General features: G+C 41.7%; 2 protein-coding genes across 12 annotated transcripts in view; one reads left to right on the top strand and one right to left on the bottom strand.

Moving 5' to 3' along the window:
- SLC3A1 (solute carrier family 3 member 1) lies at nt 1-15,616 on the top strand. Its single transcript, XM_065833391.2, has 10 exons — nt 1-512; nt 1,801-1,980; nt 2,988-3,142; nt 4,309-4,434; nt 7,922-8,041; nt 9,022-9,146; nt 10,515-10,713; nt 11,558-11,704; nt 14,027-14,143; nt 14,952-15,616. The coding sequence occupies exons 1-10, from the start codon at nt 86-88 to the stop codon at nt 15,390-15,392; spliced, it is 2,037 nt and encodes a 678-aa protein (XP_065689463.1). The 5' UTR covers nt 1-85; the 3' UTR covers nt 15,393-15,616.
- Nucleotides 12,336-16,844, bottom strand: part of PREPL (prolyl endopeptidase like) — a 24,546-nt gene continuing 20,037 nt past the window's right edge. For 10 of the 11 annotated variants that reach the window (XM_071806082.1, XM_071806078.1, XM_071806081.1 and 7 more), the window contains 2 exons: nt 14,597-14,691; nt 12,336-13,074 (listed from right to left, as the gene is read on the bottom strand). In XM_071806082.1, the coding sequence (XP_071662183.1) occupies nt 14,605-14,691 (87 nt within the window). In that variant the 3' untranslated portion in view covers nt 12,336-13,074; nt 14,597-14,604. The remainder of the gene's footprint in view (nt 13,075-14,596; nt 14,692-16,844) is intronic. The other variant, XM_071806080.1, reaches the window with a different exon arrangement.

Consider the following 16,844-nt stretch of genomic DNA (forward strand, 5'->3'; position numbering starts at 1 on the left):
GTGCTTCTCATTTCACTGAACAAAGCTACACTGGCATGCTGCTTTGCTGTGGCCGGAGTCTCCAGGACAAGATCCACAAAGTAAAATGGTTGAGGAGGGAGCGAAGAGCTTACCTATGGAGCTGAGTGAGAAAAGAGGTGTGGAGAACAACGGATTTGTTCAAAATGAGGCTTTTGATGAGAAGGAGACCGAAACCAGTAGCCAAGAAGAAACGCCAAAAACATGCAATGTTGATGTAGACACAGCGGCTGCGGAGGAGCTGGCGCTGAAGCCCTACGCGGGGATGCCAAAGGAGGTCTTGCTGAAGTTCTCCAGCCAAGCCCGGTACAGAGTCACCAGGGAGATTCTCTTTTGGCTCATAATTGTTGCTGCCGCCGTGCTGGTGTGTGCTACGATCACGATTATTGCGCTCTCGCCAAAGTGTCTTGATTGGTGGCAGGCCAGTCCTATTTACCAGATTTATCCTCGCTCCTTCAAGGACAGCGACATGGATGGGAATGGGGATCTGAAAGGTGAGTGCATTTCCATTCTTGCTATGTGCAAAGCTGTGTAGAAGTAGCTTCTGTGTGTACGTAAATGTGTATATACACTTGTATATATACTTAAATATAGATGGAGAAATCTCCTGGTAGAGAAAGCCACTCTACTGGAGAGGGGAATAAAAGTTGTCTGACTAATCGTTAATGGCAATTTGCATTGTCATTAATAGATCTAGGAGCTTCTTGCTCAAGTTGTTAAATCAAAGCCTGGAGCTAAACAGATGTTCAGAGGTGGGGCTGAGTGAGCCATTAGAATTAGAGCACAACTGCCATTAGAATGGAATGTCTGAGCTCAACCTGGAGGAAAAGTGGTGCTGAGCACTCTGTCATATTTGGTCACCTGCATCTCCATAAGAAAAAATGAGAAAAATAAAATGGCGAAAGAGCAGAGAACGATGTGTTACTTTTTGTTCACAGTCTGGGTGGTTTTGGGCTCTTATGAGTGCAATGAGAAGGGGTACCTGGTACTAAGAGGCAATGCCACTTTTCAGTAGCTTAGCTGAGACTGAGTTTCCAGAAGAGGAAGGTTCAACACCATAATGGACAGGAAACACTTGCTGTAATATAACAGCAAGAGAAGAAACTGTTTCTATTATTGTATGCCAGTAGTGACATGTTGTGAAGGTAGAAGAGATTTGAGGTAAAAACAAAACCAAACCAACCAAACCAAAACCAACAACAACAAAAAAACCCTAAACAAACAAACAAAACCCCACAACAACTGACGAAACAACAAACAAAACCCCCACAACAAACCAAAACATCTAAGGTGTCCTAAAACAAAATAAAAACAAAAGAAAACTTAAGAGACTTTTCCTAATGGCAAGGAAAACATGGGATCTTTGCATTGAAATTGCAATTTCTTCTGGGTGGTCTGAGGATTGATAGATGTTCTTTGAAATGTGGAAGCAATGCCATTGCTGCATTTTAAGAAAATATGGGAGTTTGTATTCAGAAGCATGTGTTAAATTTATTAAATGGAATTGTAAATGTTTTTATAGTACAGAATAGAAATTTGCTTTGATTTTTTTTTTATTCTTGTTTTATCTTCCTTACAAAAATGGCTTTGAATAGTTTCTGTGATCTCACGTTATCTGTGAACAAACATCAAGATTGCCCTGCCAGCTGAGATCAGTGGAAACAGATGGTTGTGTGTCAAAGGGACCTGTGTACCATGTTCGACTGAGAGCCCACGGCAAACATATTTCAAGAGAAATATTTTGCATTTTTTAAACAGATGATGCCCTTTTCTTTTAAACAGGTGTCCAAGAAAAACTGGACCACATCACGTATTTGAACATAAAAACTATCTGGATCACCTCTTTCTATAAGTCTCCCTTAAAAGACCTTGGATATGGAGCTGAAGACTTCTATGATATTGATCCCATGTTTGGATCAATGAGTGATTTTGACAATCTGCTTGCAGCTGCACATGATAGAGGTAAGTCACAGTTCCGAGCAAAATAACTCTTGTTAAAAAGATGTGAACTCACATTATACAGGTGTACCTTGCTGCGCTGGGTTGTGAGCTGAGGTTTCAGTTGGTGCGTCTGGCAGTTCCCCCATGGTGGTGCTGAGCAGGAGCGGATGGAGGTGATGGTGAAGAGTACGGGTGAACCCCCCCAGCATCACACTGGGGGTGTGGGGAGCTCCAGCAGCAGTGTCGGGCTCTGTGAGGAACGGTCCCTGCGCAGGGTGTTCATGGATGGGGGCTCTGACATACTGTCCATGCTCTCTGTTACGTATGGATATCAGTAGTCTGGGGGATCAAGGCTGACATGCAGTTATTTCTGGTTGAATTTTATAACTGATGGCTGCTTTCTGAAGAAAACTATGAGGCTGGGAGGGAATATGGGCTTTCTTCCTACGATTGCGTCCTTGACTGGTGTGTTCTGCCTTAGACCAAATGTTTGCTCAGGTGTTTCACCTTATAGCTGTTAGGCTGGATGGAATTTCGAAAAGCATCTAAGAAGGGTGAGAAGGAATAAGTGTTCACTGATGCTAGACTGGTGAAGTGCCTTTCCCACCTGGTGGGAGACAGATGTGGAAGTCAGTCAGTGGAGGTGGTTCGTAACAGCAGAAATCTGATTTTGCTCTCCTCTCCTTCTGTCCCCAGCAATGGGCAGGAGGAAACAATACCAGCAAGATGTGTTGCAGCTCCTTGCAGCTTCTCCTTGGACTAACTGCATCAGCAGCCTTATGCTTTTTGTTTGTGCTGGTGCATTCCCATATCAGCAGACAAGGGGGCTCAAAATGTAATGTGCCCACCAGTCCCTCAAGCCTTAAGCCCTTCCAGCAGGAGCCTTTCTCTTTACCAGACCTCTGGGAAGGAAGAAGCCCAACTGCTTCTGATGCTGTATGAAGAAAAAAGTGACCTTCGTCATAAAAGGCTGAAATTTATGTGGGTTTTTTGTTGTTTTGTTTGTTTGTTTGTTTTAATGATTTAAGGCTTAAAGGTGATAATGGATTTAATACCAAACCACACAAGTGACAAACACCAGTGGTTTCAGCTGAGTCGCAATCGGACGGGGAAGTACACGGACTACTACATCTGGCAGGACTGTGGGGAGGCTGCCGGTTCCATCACTCCTCCAAACAACTGGGTAAGCACGGGCAGGGACCCCTGCAAATGCCAGGCATGGTGCAGGTTGCCACAGAGCAAAAGCAGCTGTGACAGAGCTGTCCTGGTGTACACTGGGTTGTAAGTGGCTGTTGAGTGGTACAGACTGGTGTTATTGGTGTTACTAAATGAGTTAGTGTAGATTAAGATTTAAACCAGCTAGAGGGTGGAGGGATTCCTACTTTCAACAGAACTTTTGAAATGGCTTTTGTTTCTTTCCCTCAGTGTTAACTCTTCACTGATTAGACAAACAAAAGAAAAAGGGATAGTTGTGCACAAATTGTACACAAGTTGTTTACATGTGCCCTCCTCTGTGTCTGGATACTCAACTCCAGAAACTTCATCTCAGCTTCTCTGAAATCATAGTTGGTGGGGAGGGAAACAAAACAGTGTGTTCTTGGCTGTTGTTTTTGGTTGGTTGGTTTTCCATTTTTCTTGAAGGTGATCAGGCCAGAAAGTGAGTGTCCTATTTCAAATATATTAAAATTTGAACTGAGAAGTGCATGATTAGTAGCTTGTATATTCTGAAAACTCAAGAATTAATATTTTGTACCAGCTACAGTGGAATTAAAAACAAAACAAACCCACCACAAAAACAACAACCAAAAAACCAACCAACCAAAATAAAACCCCAAACAACAAACAAACAAACAAACAAAAACACCATAGAGACTTAAGAGCTATCTTAGCTTTTGGAATCTCTTATTATAGAGATGATAAAGTTAACATTTTAACATGCTGACTATTGTTGGCACTTCAAAGGGATAATACCAGATTGCAGAAAGCACTGAGTTAACTAAACTTATTTTTGATAAGCTTTAAGGAAAACAATTCCAAACAAAATTTTCCTACCCATGTTTTCCACCCTATTCTGAATAATTCCCCGTGTAAGTCTATTTGAAAGACAAAAAAAAACCAAACAAAAAACAATGAAACAGAACATTGAACAAGGAATGCACATAGTGAAGTACGACTAAAGGGAGAACAATTAATGGGAGGAGGAAATGTAAAACCTAAGTATTGAAATCTACTCAAAATTTAATTGATTGGGCTTTTTTTGCTTTATCTTATGCTTGTAATGCACAAGTATGCACAGGAGTAAATGTTTGTTAAATTAAGAGTTCTGATTATCCCCACTTATATGAACAGGTGAGTGTCTTTGGGAATTCCAGCTGGCAGTTTGATGATGTGAGAAAGCAGTGCTACTTCCATCAGTTTGGGAAGGAACAGCCAGACTTAAATTTTCGCAGCCTTGCTGTCCAACAAGAAATCAGTGTGAGTATATAACCCGCTACTGCTGCACCAGCAGCAAAGCAGCTATTTCTACACTTAATTTCTCTTATTATTTGTGCTGCACAATTTCCAATCTAGTTGGAAGGAACTCAAGGACTGCATCTTATGTGAACTGTTGAAACAAAAAGATGTCTAGACAAACATGTTAATAAGCAAAATTCAAGCTTTAGCTTGTGATGCTTCCAGTATCAGAGCAGCTTTGTTCAAGTCCTTTTAATTTAAAAGCAAACAAGCAACCACAAATAAAATCCAAATAAAATTGCCTTGAGTGGGAGCACTGACAGGAGGTGGTGTTGCAATCCTCTGGATTTTAAGAAAGTACAACTATTGCTTTTTTTGTTGGCTTAAGTCCACTGCTCACACAGGGGCCTGGGAAGGTAGTGTGATGAGTTTTTGGAACAGGTTATTGCGCTTTTAAAGAACCTCCCTTTCACTTCCCACGAATGGCTATCTTAAAATTTCTTTGATGCTTCAGGACCCTCTACTCTTCAGCCTAACATTGTCCGCAAACTGTTCATACTTCATTCTCTATGAACCAAACCTGTCCTTCAGCTGAAATAGCTTTTCCCACCCTTGTTTATGCTTATCTGTTTTTCAACTCTGACAACATCCCCCTTCAGCTTCCCATTAAACTAGATTAAATGGGGTGGGCTTGTCCCATCTTCCCTGAAGTGGGATGCTGCTGTTCATTCCTCACAGTGCTTCCAACCTGAAGTTTTTTCTCAAATGTGGATGGTCAGAATGAGATGAATTCAATAGAAAATATGCCCGGGCAGAATATTTTAGAGTGACATGGGTATTGTAATTCTCTCTGTGTCCTGAGATTGCTGTTACTTGCGTTGAAGTTGGTGCTAGTAGTCAAATAATCCCTTGCATTGAAGCCTGTGCTGAAACAGAGTTGAATCACCCAAGTGGAGAGAAGTTTTTATCTCTGTTGGTACAAGGAGCTGTTAATTAGCCAGGCAAAGGTGGGGATGGCACCTTGTTTTAGCAGAGAGATGTTTGCATTGTCAGGGAAGTGAGGCAATGCTGATCTGAATTTCACGGAATGCTTGGGCTTGTGGATAAGGGGGAGATAGTGAGTTTCGATGTGTCTGCATCCCTGGTGACTTCATGGTGAGAGAGACAAATGCACAGCCATCAAGGCCAGAGTGCCTTCACCAGGGCAAGGTGGTGCTCTGCTCAAACCTCATGCCTGTCTGCATCGTGTCCCCCAGCAGACAATCCAGAATTCAGTAAAACATAGGGAACTGGCCCTGAATGTGGAGAACCTGACAACTGCTGCTTTTTTTTTTTTTTGCCATTTTGTTTTGTGTGGGGTGTTTTGTGTTTTGTTGTTTTGTTTTGTTGTCCCCTGTCAAGTAGTACAGCTACCTCAAGTGTTTTGATCCTTCAGTGTTTTCTTCAACTTTATTGGGTTGAATTTTGCTGTATTTCTTTGGCAATAGTCTCCACAGCTGCCCAGTTGGAGTGTGATGTTCTCGCTGTCTCTGGGGCCTCTCTCCTCCCCACCGCAGGTGCTGCATGCGGGTGAAGAAACAAAATGCTCCTTGGCCATACTTGTTACCTAAAGCATGAAATATGACTTGCTTTCCAGACTGATTCTTGAAGAACTCCACTAGTAACCTCTCTGTGTCTTGATACTTGCCTTGACTCCACGTCTTTCCACTCTGATTTTTTTTCCTAGCATTGCACATACTTTTCAATAGTCCTGGCTATTTTTTTTTATGGCATCCGATACATTACTCAAGTTCCAGTAGCATATAGATGCTGGATTTCCTATGCAAAGAAATTAAATGAAAGTGAGTAAGTTGGACCTGATAACACCAACCTTTGGTAAAATTCTTATGAACACGAATTGCTCCCGCATGTTAAGGAATAATCTTTGTCTGGTATTTTAATTCAAAATCCTGTTTCAGGAGGTTAGGGACTGAGCAGGAAGCAAACTTACCCTTGCAGAGGAGCTCGGGTCTTTGGTTTAGCCAAAGGGTACATGGGAGAAATGGAACTGAGCAGCATGTTGTAACTTTCTTGTGTAAATAAAAGTAGATTGGCCTCAGTGAGTACCAAGTCCATGCTTGATATTTTCACTGCTGATACCTGGTGTTGCTTTTGTGATGAGCATGTGACCTTATTAATGTTTACAAATGTACAAAGGGTGAGTGTTATGAGGATGGAGCCAGGCTCTTCTCGGTGACAAACAACGGTAGGACAAGGGGTAATGGGTTTAAGCTGGAACATAAGAGGTTCCACTTAAACTTGAGAAGAAACTTTTTCTCAGTGAGGGTGACAGACACTGGAACAGGCTGCCCAGGGGGGTTGTGGAGTCTCCTTCTCTGGAGACATTCAAAACCCACCTGGACACATTCCTGTGTAACCTCATCTGGGTGTTCCTGCTCCGGCAGGGGGATTGGACTGGATGATCTTTCAAGGTCCCTTCCAATCCCTGACATTCTGTGATTCTATGATAAGCGTGGATTAATTTTTGGTAGAATCAGTACCGGACAGGCACCAGACACATGCTTTCACAATGGCTCTGTGAGAAAGTACAGCTCAATAAGGTGGAGTCTTTATTTACTGGACAAAATTCTGTAAAATTTGAGTGTGGACTGGTTCTACTCCAGCCTATTCAGGCAAGTGTACTTCATGCCTTTTATTTGTTTGTTTGTTTTTAAATAGGCGCTTCAATAGCTGTCTTTAAAAAAAAAAAAAAAGTTTTGTTCTCAGAGAAAGAGACGTATCTGGTCTAAAAGAACAGTTGCGGAAACCACTCAGGAGGGACTGAACTTTAGAGTTGTTTGTTAAATCTAGAGCAATTAAAACTATAGTAATATAATAGCTACTGAAGTAGGATATAATGTCACTGATAGTGACTAAACTATGAATTTGATAGTGAAATTACAAATCGATAGAAGCTAACCTGGATAATAACTTTTCATGTTCTTGCAAATAAGACTGAAAATAAAACTAAAAAAATTCACATCAGTCAAATACATGAGAGAAAACATTTTCAGAGCTCTATTGTGTAAAAAGAAAATTGGTGCCTCAAGGTCTGTGCAGAACAACATTCTTGCATATTTGAATCAATGTGTTCTAATTGTGTGCAGCCGTGACGGGTGTTCACCAACAACAGTGCTTAGCATGAGCCCAGTCGTTTTGATGGATGAGATTTAAAACGGCTTTTAGTGAGGCAAGCCCTGGCTTTGGTCACATCAATTATGGGAGAAGCTACAAAGCAGTCTTTTTCTTATTTATACTGGAAGAAATAATAAGACATGCTTTATTTAGACATTGGTTTGACCTTGGATCAACGTGATTCAGTTTAACTTCTAGTAAAATCTGAAGTACAAATTAAAAAAGAAATTGTTACATATTAATACCTACTAACAGGCTTAGTTTTCTTTTTGAGTATGTACTGCTTTGAATAGGATGAGCTCACTTGGAATTCTCAACTTTTACCTTTGTCTAGGATATTATCAAATTTTGGCTCAACAAAGGAGTTGATGGATTTAGTTTCAGTGCTGTTAAATTTCTTTTAGAAGCAACACATCTACGGGATGAGCCTCAAGTGAACAAGTCCCAGAATTCGGTAATCTCTACATCTGTCTTTGCTTTTTTCTCTGGGTTTCCCACTGGGGCAAGAGAGTGTATGTTTCTACTCTTTTGGGTCTTAATTGTGGCTTTAGGAGGACCGAGTCAGTCATGTCCTTTGGAAGGCAGGTGGCTCCTGTGCTCTCTGCAGAAGAAGAACATTGAAGAAGCCCCTGGGCTGAGCGTGTAGGTCGGTGTGAGACACCTGCAAGCACCCCCTCTGTGGGTGGGAGGAGAATTATCCACAGACCCTTTATATTTCTGTTTTGACACAGTTGCTTTGAAACTTCGGTTTAAAATAATTTGATTTTCTATTTATATTCTAAAAAGACCAGTCTGGTGATTTTAATAGTGGATTGGTTATCTTTGGGGAGCCCACTACAGGGGGATTGCTTGCTTGGGATCCCCTGGCAGTCACTAGAATGTGATTCTTCTGCACTGCTGGTACAAATTGGAGTAAAACCAACCCCTCCTATACAGGCAGCACGCCACAGTGAGAGGTGGCTGGACGTGTTCAGAAGCACGTGCCCTGTTATTTATGCTGTTTTCTTTTGCTGAGGCAGTGAACTCGGGTACATTCACAGGTAGTGCAAGCGCTAAGACACTGATCCCCTGCAGAGCTGGGGATTGCATGAAGCAAGTATCATTGCCTTAGTAAGTTATGACAGAAACACTGACTGTCTTTCCAGCCTGGTGTGGCTCCAGCACTTGCTGTGCTTACTGCTTCAGATAGGCTCGGTTGGGTGGTCTTGTGGGTGGACTCTCCCTCTTGCAAGACGGGATCCAAAATAACCATTCCTCTGCTGTCCTATCTCCAGAGTTCCCCAAGTGCAGCTCAGATCTGCACTGTTAGTGTTGGTATGCATAACCAGTTATGTGGACTGGTGCATTGTCTCAGGAAAGGATGGGCGGCATCTGGAGAGTTCCGCAATCTAAAGTGTTGGTGAGCTAATGGGAAATGTTGCATTCTTCTTCAAGGACACTATCACAGCCTATTCCCAGCTCTACCATGACTACACAACCACACAAGTTGGTATGCATGATATCATCCGTAGCTTCCGTCAAACTATGGATCAGTTCAGCAGGGAACCTGGACGATACAGGTAATCATTATTACAGCTAGTGAATTTTCTCTAATATTTGTCACCCTCTTGCTAGCAATAAAATGGTATGGTTTCTTTTGGTTTTGGCTTTTTGTGTGTTGGTGTTGGGTTTTTTAATTGTTTTTGTATTTTTCTTTTATTATTTGTTTATTTGTTTTAATGGCATATAATGTTATTAAAAATATTTTATTCTTCAAATGCAAATAGTGGTTCATAGGCTGTATTGCCTCTTCCCCAGTGTCTGAGGGAAAGGGAATGAATTTGCCCTGGTAATTCTGCTGTATCTATGGACTGTACATAAGTAAGCAGAATGGGCAACCATTTGGACTGTAGAGACACTGTAATTAATCAGCCCTGTGGCTGATTTGTTGTATAATATTAATAGTACAGTTCATGTCAGACACATGGTCAGAGATTGTTAAAATCACAGAATGGTTGAGTTTGGAAGGGACCTCTGGAGGTTGTTACCTGGCCCAACTTGCCTGCTCATGAGGGCCACCTAGAGCTGGTTGCTCAGGATTGTGTTCAGATGGCTTTTGAACATCTCCAACGACGGAGACTCCACAACCTCCCTTGGGCAACCTGTGCCAGTGTGAAAAAGTGTTTCGTAATGTTTAGAGGGTATCTCCTGTATTTCAGTTTGAGCCCATTGATTCTGCTCCTGGCACTGGGCACCACTGAAAAGAACTTGGCTCAGTCATCTTTGCACCCTCTTTTCAGATATTTGTACATATTGATGAGATTCCCTCCCTGAGACTTCTCCAGTCCCAGCTCTCTCAGCCTCTCCTCATAGGAGATGTTCCAGTTCCTTAATGGTCTTAGTGGCTTTTGGCTGGACTCTCTCCAGTAAGTCCATGTCTCTCTCCTACTGAGGAGCTCAGAACTGGACACCACACTCCAGGTGTGGCCTCACCACTGCAGAGTCAAGAAGAATCACCTCCCTTGACCTGCAAACAACACTCCTCCTCATGTAGCCCAGGACACTGTTAGCCACCTTTGCTGCAAGGGCACATTGCTGGCTCATGTTCAACCTGGGGGACCGCTGAGTCTTTTTCTGTGAAAGGAAATTGCTGGAATGGAGGCTGTGGATGTGGATTCAGAAAGATAGGAGTTCAGTCAGATACTTACAGCCTTTTGTTGACTCTTGTAGATTTTTTTATTTTTTTGCCCAGAAATTTCCACAAAATATTTCTCCTTGTCTACTTGTCTATTTTACAAAAACATTGTTTTTCTGTATTACTCTTTTTTTGATGGGGAGAAGCAAACAGAATTCTTGATGTGTTATTTTCTGAGTATGTCCAACACCTTCCTTCCACTCTGTGCGAACCAAGAATGAGCCAAGAAAGGTACTTGTGTACATCTTTGTAGGTTTATGGGTTCTGATGGTGATGAGAATGAAGACATCGAAGCAACAATGATGTATTATGGAACATCTTTTATCCAAGAAGCAGATTTTCCCTTCAATTTCAACCTAATTAACATGAAAAATCTATCAGGCAACAGTATTTTTGAAGCTGTCGACTTGTGGATGAAAAACATGCCTACAGGAAAATGGGCAAACTGGGCGGTAAGAGTTCTAGACCAACTCTAATAAGAAGGGCTTGTTTCTGTAGGTGATAGAAACCTATAGGTGACAGTTCCTCTTACCGAGATAGAAACCTCCTCTGCACATATGCACTGATTTCAGTGGAACCAGCAGCAGCCTGAGCCCATGGCTGAGCTGTAGTAGATACCCAGATGGAACTCTCAGCTGCGGAAGCCATTGGCATTGGCCAACCAGCCAGCTGTCCTGCCCTTTGATAAGTTACACTGCCTGTGCAAGGGTGACAGAAAGGAATTTATGATCATGCCTCTCCCTTGGTGTCTCCAGTGCAGTGTGTGGCATTGGCTTCAGTCACCAATGAGGATGGGACTGGGACAATTATCTTTGGCCATTAACTGACTCAGTGCAATGTGTTCTGGAAACCTCCCAGGTCCAGGGAAGAACAGAGCAGGCAGCTGAGGGCAGTTACCTTAAAACCTCGCTGGTCTTTGCTAGGAAGCATGTTTAGGATATGCAAGAGATCTTTTCAAAACAAGCACCACCTTCACACAGCAGAGAAAATGCCAGAAATCTGAGTGACCTGTAATTGTGGGGAGGTGTTTTGTCATCTCTTCTCACTTTTGTCTTGTGTGCTGCTTGCAGGGCTGCTGTGTGCTAAATGATCTGGGTCAGAAAGTTTGTACTGGTACCAAGATAAAAAATATAATTGCCTTCGCAGGCCTGGAGGGGGAAAGAAAAAAAGTAAAATAAAAATAAAAAAAACCAAACAAACCAAACCCCAAACCTACTGCCTTGTTAAATTAGTTAATCAGTTTCACATATGCATGGAATTTTATAATTGTGTTTGACAGAATTATGTTTTCTTCAGGTTGGAAGCCCTAATGCTGCTCGGATTTCATCTCGGATTGGGAAGCAGTACATCAATGTTATGAACATGCTGCTTTTAACCCTCCCTGGTACTCCCGTGACTTACTATGGTGAAGAAATAGGCATGGAGAACATTGCATCAGAAAATGTAAGTGAAGAGCGCATAAACTCTGATCCTGTTCTTGTTCAGTTCCGAGTAACAGAACTTTGAAAAATACAAGAACTTTTGTTAGTTAACCAAACCCAGTCTTTCTCACTGTTCAGATGGCTTTCAGTGTTCCCCAGAGCAAAACCACTGGACAGCATGTGGAAATGGCCAGGCCAGAGACCAGAACAAAGGTCCTTGACACGTGTCTGAACTGCTAGGCTGTGATTTTGGTCCCTGGTTTCTGTTCTCTGCCGGATCGGTCCGGCATGGTTTGCAGCAGTGTCGCTGTGCTTCGCTTCGGCAGAAAGGGGCAGCAAGTGGGCTGGTGGCTAGGAGAGTGTGCTGCCATCATCCAAGGCAAGAGGAACCGAGTCACCATCTCCTTCCTCCCACACAAGTACCCTAATTGCTATGTCAGAGTCCATTATTTCCTGGCTACCATGTAAAGGAAATCAGAGTTCGTGCTTAGCATTGCCTGGTGGCCAGCAAAAGTAGCTTTTGCTTGTCACGCAGGGTTTTGACTTGTCTTTTAGATCCTTTTCCAATAAGGATTTAGGCACCGGAGGCTGGGAACTGAGTGCCCAGCTCACTTGGTCATACCTACAAGTAACATGTGACAGGACGTTTGTGGTTTTTTAGACTACAGAAATTCCCAGAAGTTTATTCAAGGTCAAGGGATTAAAACAAAGCATCTGTTCCTTTCATGCTGTGCTGACTTACGTCACTTAAAAGTTTTCACATTCGGCCCCTGTAATTCCATGTCTCTTCTATGATCATACCTGACTTCCGTTGTGTCTCATTGTCCCAGATGTATGGGCATGACTGGAAAAGGTCACAGTCAGAAGGAAACAGCTCAGCTCTGCCTCTTACGACCAGTTTTGAGTACTGTGGTCCTATGGCGGATGCTGTTTTCACTGTGGAAAGCCTCTTAGGGGGAAAGAGACAGGCTCTGATAACTGCTACCAGCAGGGCTGGCTACCTTTGTCCCAAAGGAAGAGAGATACTTGAAGATGCACAGGGTCATTGCCAGGTTTGTCTGATTCAGATGTGAGGAAATAATTCTCTGATTTAAAAGGAAATCTCATTTCCTCTGAGAAACACCAAGGTCAAAATACCTCCTGCGTTTTCTTCCTGCTGTTGATTACTGCTGACAAATGATACTCTTCAGAGAAGTGGCTTGCCCTTGGCTCCTCGGGGTTCACTCTCTTTTAGTGGCCACCCTGTGGCTCGTGGCTTTGTAACCATGCAAAACCACTCTTCTTTCAGTCTGGAGAGGAAGAATCCTTGATTAATGGGTGTCTTAGAGAGATGGAGAGTTTTTGCTGGGGGTACAGTTTATAGCCCCAGTATTTGAAACACTTCAGGAGAAGCTGAAAGAAGTAAAGATGAAAGGGAGTGTTACCAGTGTTGAAAACTTAGGATTTTTTTTCTTCTCCCCTGCTTTTCAGAACATGCTAAAAGGAGAAACCCGTTATTTATAATGTCACAAAGCAAAGTGACAATTTCTTTTGTTGAGCTGCTGTTCTGACAGATTGTATTGAAAAGTGCCCTTTATATGAAAAACAGTTTTAATGGAAAACAAACACTCAAACTATGTGCAAAATATTTTATGCCCTCTTATGTCATTAAATTCAAGTGTCAGAACTTTTGGCAAGCTCTTCAATAACAATGAGGAAGCTTTTTTAGAATTCAGAAAAATTCTGAAATGAGAACTTCATACTTTTTACATTGACACTTTATTTAATCAGCTAAAAGCTCGTTTTCAATAAAGTTTTAGCACTTGGAAATAATTTATCTTTCTAACACAAACAATCCTGTCCAAATTGTAGGCCTTGCAAATGCAAGCTTGAAGAGTCCTAAGGTGAAAAGCAGGATGGTTACAAAAGAACAGACACTGAATAGTGTTCACTAGTTGTTTACTCTCATTTTAACAGCATCTTTTCTTAAGACTGATTGTTACCTCATACATTTACTCACTGCATGTCTAGATATTTATAAGAATATCTTGGCTGTCATTGGTAAACTTTTATCCAGCCATCTGCTTCAAGGGGAGACAACTCTCCTAGAGTCATTTGAGAATGCTGTACCCACGAGACCATCCGTTCTCCTCCAGTTCAGGAACTGCCTTGATTCTTATTTCCTCTTTCAATTTGGAGTGAGATTACATCCTCCTTACTAAACTTCAGCTTAAACTGAAGAAAGCAATACTGACATGATCATTTGGAAGATGTGAGAACATACTGTTCAAGGGATAACTTTTTAATATACTAATAAAACGGGTAACTTGTTGGTGATGGCTCTGACACCACTTTATTTTTCTAGGTGACCTTTCCAGAGAAATCCCCCATGCAGTGGGATGGCAAAGTTAATGCTGGTTTTACTGAAGGCAACAGTAGCTGGTTACCTGTTAACTCTGACTATCAAAGTGTAAATGTTGAAGTAGGTAATCTATATGTGGGACTAACTCTACTGGTTTACAATATTTTAATGTGTCTATTTTGCTCTGACTTCTTTTACTTAGTGGGAATTGGTAGTGTAGCTAGTAAGAACAAACCCAAGCGAGGAAAATAAAAAGGCATTGAATCTTAACAAATTTTATTACAAGAGGAAATCCTTGCAAGAGCAAGGAGGCCACTTCACTGTATTCATTCAAGCAGGGAAACTGCAATTATAATGTAGATGTGGCAATTTAACTCTTTAAAATTATTAAAAGGATGTCAATACTAAATTGAAATCTGGTCTTTCACTTCTATTATTATAATATAGAAAGTGCTGGCCTTGTAACAAGAACCTAACATAGACCATCTCTAACATAAGTAAATCTACAATGCTGACCAGAATTGAAGAAAAAAAAATAATCGCAGACAGGAAAAATAAAACACAAAACAAAACCTGTGACTTCAGTAGATTAGACCCAATGAATGAAGTTCCGTATTGAGCTTTGAATGGCTGTGGCTTCCTCCTGAATAAATGGTACTGTAAGGATGCTGTGGGAAAAAGAAATAGCATCAGTGCTGGGGAAATTCTGTCCTGCCTAATACCAGTTTCTGCCACTCCACAACTGCCAAGGACGCACATGAGCAAAAGCAGTTTTTCAGTGGAATTTGCAGACAAATTTGAACAGAGATAATTGTCAAAACAGGATTCTGTCAGGTGTGTTCTCCGCAGACTGCGTGGGTGAGAGAGGGAAGTGCTATTTCCTACATTCAGTGCAAAGCAATGACCATGTTAATGGCAACTCTTGCAGATCCAGATGGCCTGGTCCAACTCGACCCTGAATTTGTACAGAGAGCTGACTGCACTTCGCAACAATGAGCTGCCCATCCATCGGGGGTGGATGTGCTACATCTGGAACGACAGTGACATCTTTGTGTATGTGCGGGAACTGGATGGCTTAGACAGAGTCTTTATGATGGTTCTCAATTTTGGGCAGGAATCGACAATAGACCTGCAAGCTATAGTTCCTAGCCTTCCGTCTGAAGCTATTATAAGACTAAGTACTAATTTTAGCAATGCTGGTAAAGCTGTCAATACCAAACTAATTAAAACTGAAGGGGGAGAAGGCCTGGTCCTTGAATATAAAACAACGAAGCCTGTTCATACCATGCAAGCCTTTCAAGGAAAGTGTTTCGTGGCAGAAAAAGCTTGTTATTCCAGTGCCTTCAATTTACTCTACATGAGCTGTTAAGTGCAGGAGTAAAATAACCAGGCTTTCATGTTAATTTAGAAAATGTTGGGTTTAGGGAAATGCTAAATATCTTTAGATTTCTTTGGCTTTTAAAACCATACAAAATAAACATCCTGAAAAATAGATACCTAACTGTCTTGCATCTGTATTAGTGATGGAAAGTATGGTGTAAACCCTCCCTTAGGGTCTATGGAGAAGAAAATTAAACCTGTTCTGAAAACCTGTCCTGTTTATATGTGTGTATTTTTGTGAGGAAAGAAAACAGCTGCTTTCCCTTACAGGTGCTAGTCATTAAGAGCTGCTGTGGGATCCAAAGCCTGTGGCAGTTCGTAGTAACTCTTTAGGAGCCTGTAGATTGGTAAAACTTATTCTAAAGGGGTTAAAACAGGTAAAAGCAAACAAGACTAATATATAAAGTTGTGATGGCTTATCTCTGGTCTCAACTTGAATAGCTCTGATTATCCTCAAAGTCAGTAAGAAAGAGAACGAAGTATAGCTAGTATATCAAATTCTGCACTCAGGACTGTATTTCCCATTGATTCTCCCTCCCCCCAATGAGTTAGAACACATTTGCATTCTCTCATTTCTTTTTCTACCCTAGATTGAGGTGAGGTGTGCATGTGTTAGTTCAGAGTAAGCAACTGGAACAATTCTTCTCAATGCCATGCTTATTCACATGCTTTGATTTCCATTTAGTGCACCTACAGTGGCTTATGTGACACAAAAGGAAGAGACAAGCATTTGACTTGGTGCAGGCTGTTTTGGACATGCGGGTGATCTGGGGGGGGACTCTGTTTTTGGTTTGAGGACCTTATAGCCACACAGGGTATTTTCCACCAACTGCTTGTACCAGTTACTAGGTGTATGCCATGCATCTACCTTAACGGGCAATGTGTGGCTGTTTCATGCCTTGCTCAGAGGTCAGCTAAGTCATGAATCAGGTTGCTTTAGTAGGGGCATTTTTTTTGTTTTATCCTCTGGAGAGACTCTGTCATCTCCTTCTGGAGCATCTGTCTTGTCTTCCACAGGGACTCTGGTGCCTCCTTTTTAAGATTACTATGCTAGTTAAGGTAACTGCAAGATTTTGAATCTACTCAAATGAGAGAGTTCTGCTAAAATTCCTGTTCTTGAGACTACATTTCTTCTTGGCAGTTTGTTCAATCCCACCATGTCATCAGTATACTATGGCTGCTGTATAGGAAGGGCAACAGCCATCATCACCTAGATACAGGAATTAGTTTTAGAAGACCCTAGACTTTAAATTCAATTTAAATTAAATTCTTTTAAGTTTTACTGCTTTGTGTAAAATGTGGTCTTAGAAGAGAGGGCCTAGAGTGGAAAGGCTGTTTGTATAAAATGTCTGAACTTCATGTGTTTAGGCTTTAAGCACCAACTGTTGTGCTTCAGCTCTACTCGCACAGTGCTGCACTGTTTGATTATGTGACCAGAACT

This window comes from Patagioenas fasciata, chromosome 3 (assembly GCF_037038585.1).
Source record: "Patagioenas fasciata isolate bPatFas1 chromosome 3, bPatFas1.hap1, whole genome shotgun sequence".
Classification (NCBI taxonomy): domain Eukaryota; kingdom Metazoa; phylum Chordata; class Aves; order Columbiformes; family Columbidae; genus Patagioenas; species Patagioenas fasciata.

What these genes read in the sequence shown, in the direction of transcription:
- SLC3A1 (XM_065833391.2), top strand. Translation starts at nt 86, where the DNA reads ATGGTTGAGGAGGGAGCGAAGAGCTTACCTATGGAGCTGAGTGAGAAA. An exon ending in TGCAGCTGCACATGATAGAG is followed by an intron (nt 1,981 to 2,987) that starts GTAAGTCACAGT and finishes TAATGATTTAAG; the next exon opens with GCTTAAAGGTGATAATGGAT. An exon ending in TCACTCCTCCAAACAACTGG is followed by an intron (nt 3,143 to 4,308) that starts GTAAGCACGGGC and finishes TTATATGAACAG; the next exon opens with GTGAGTGTCTTTGGGAATTC.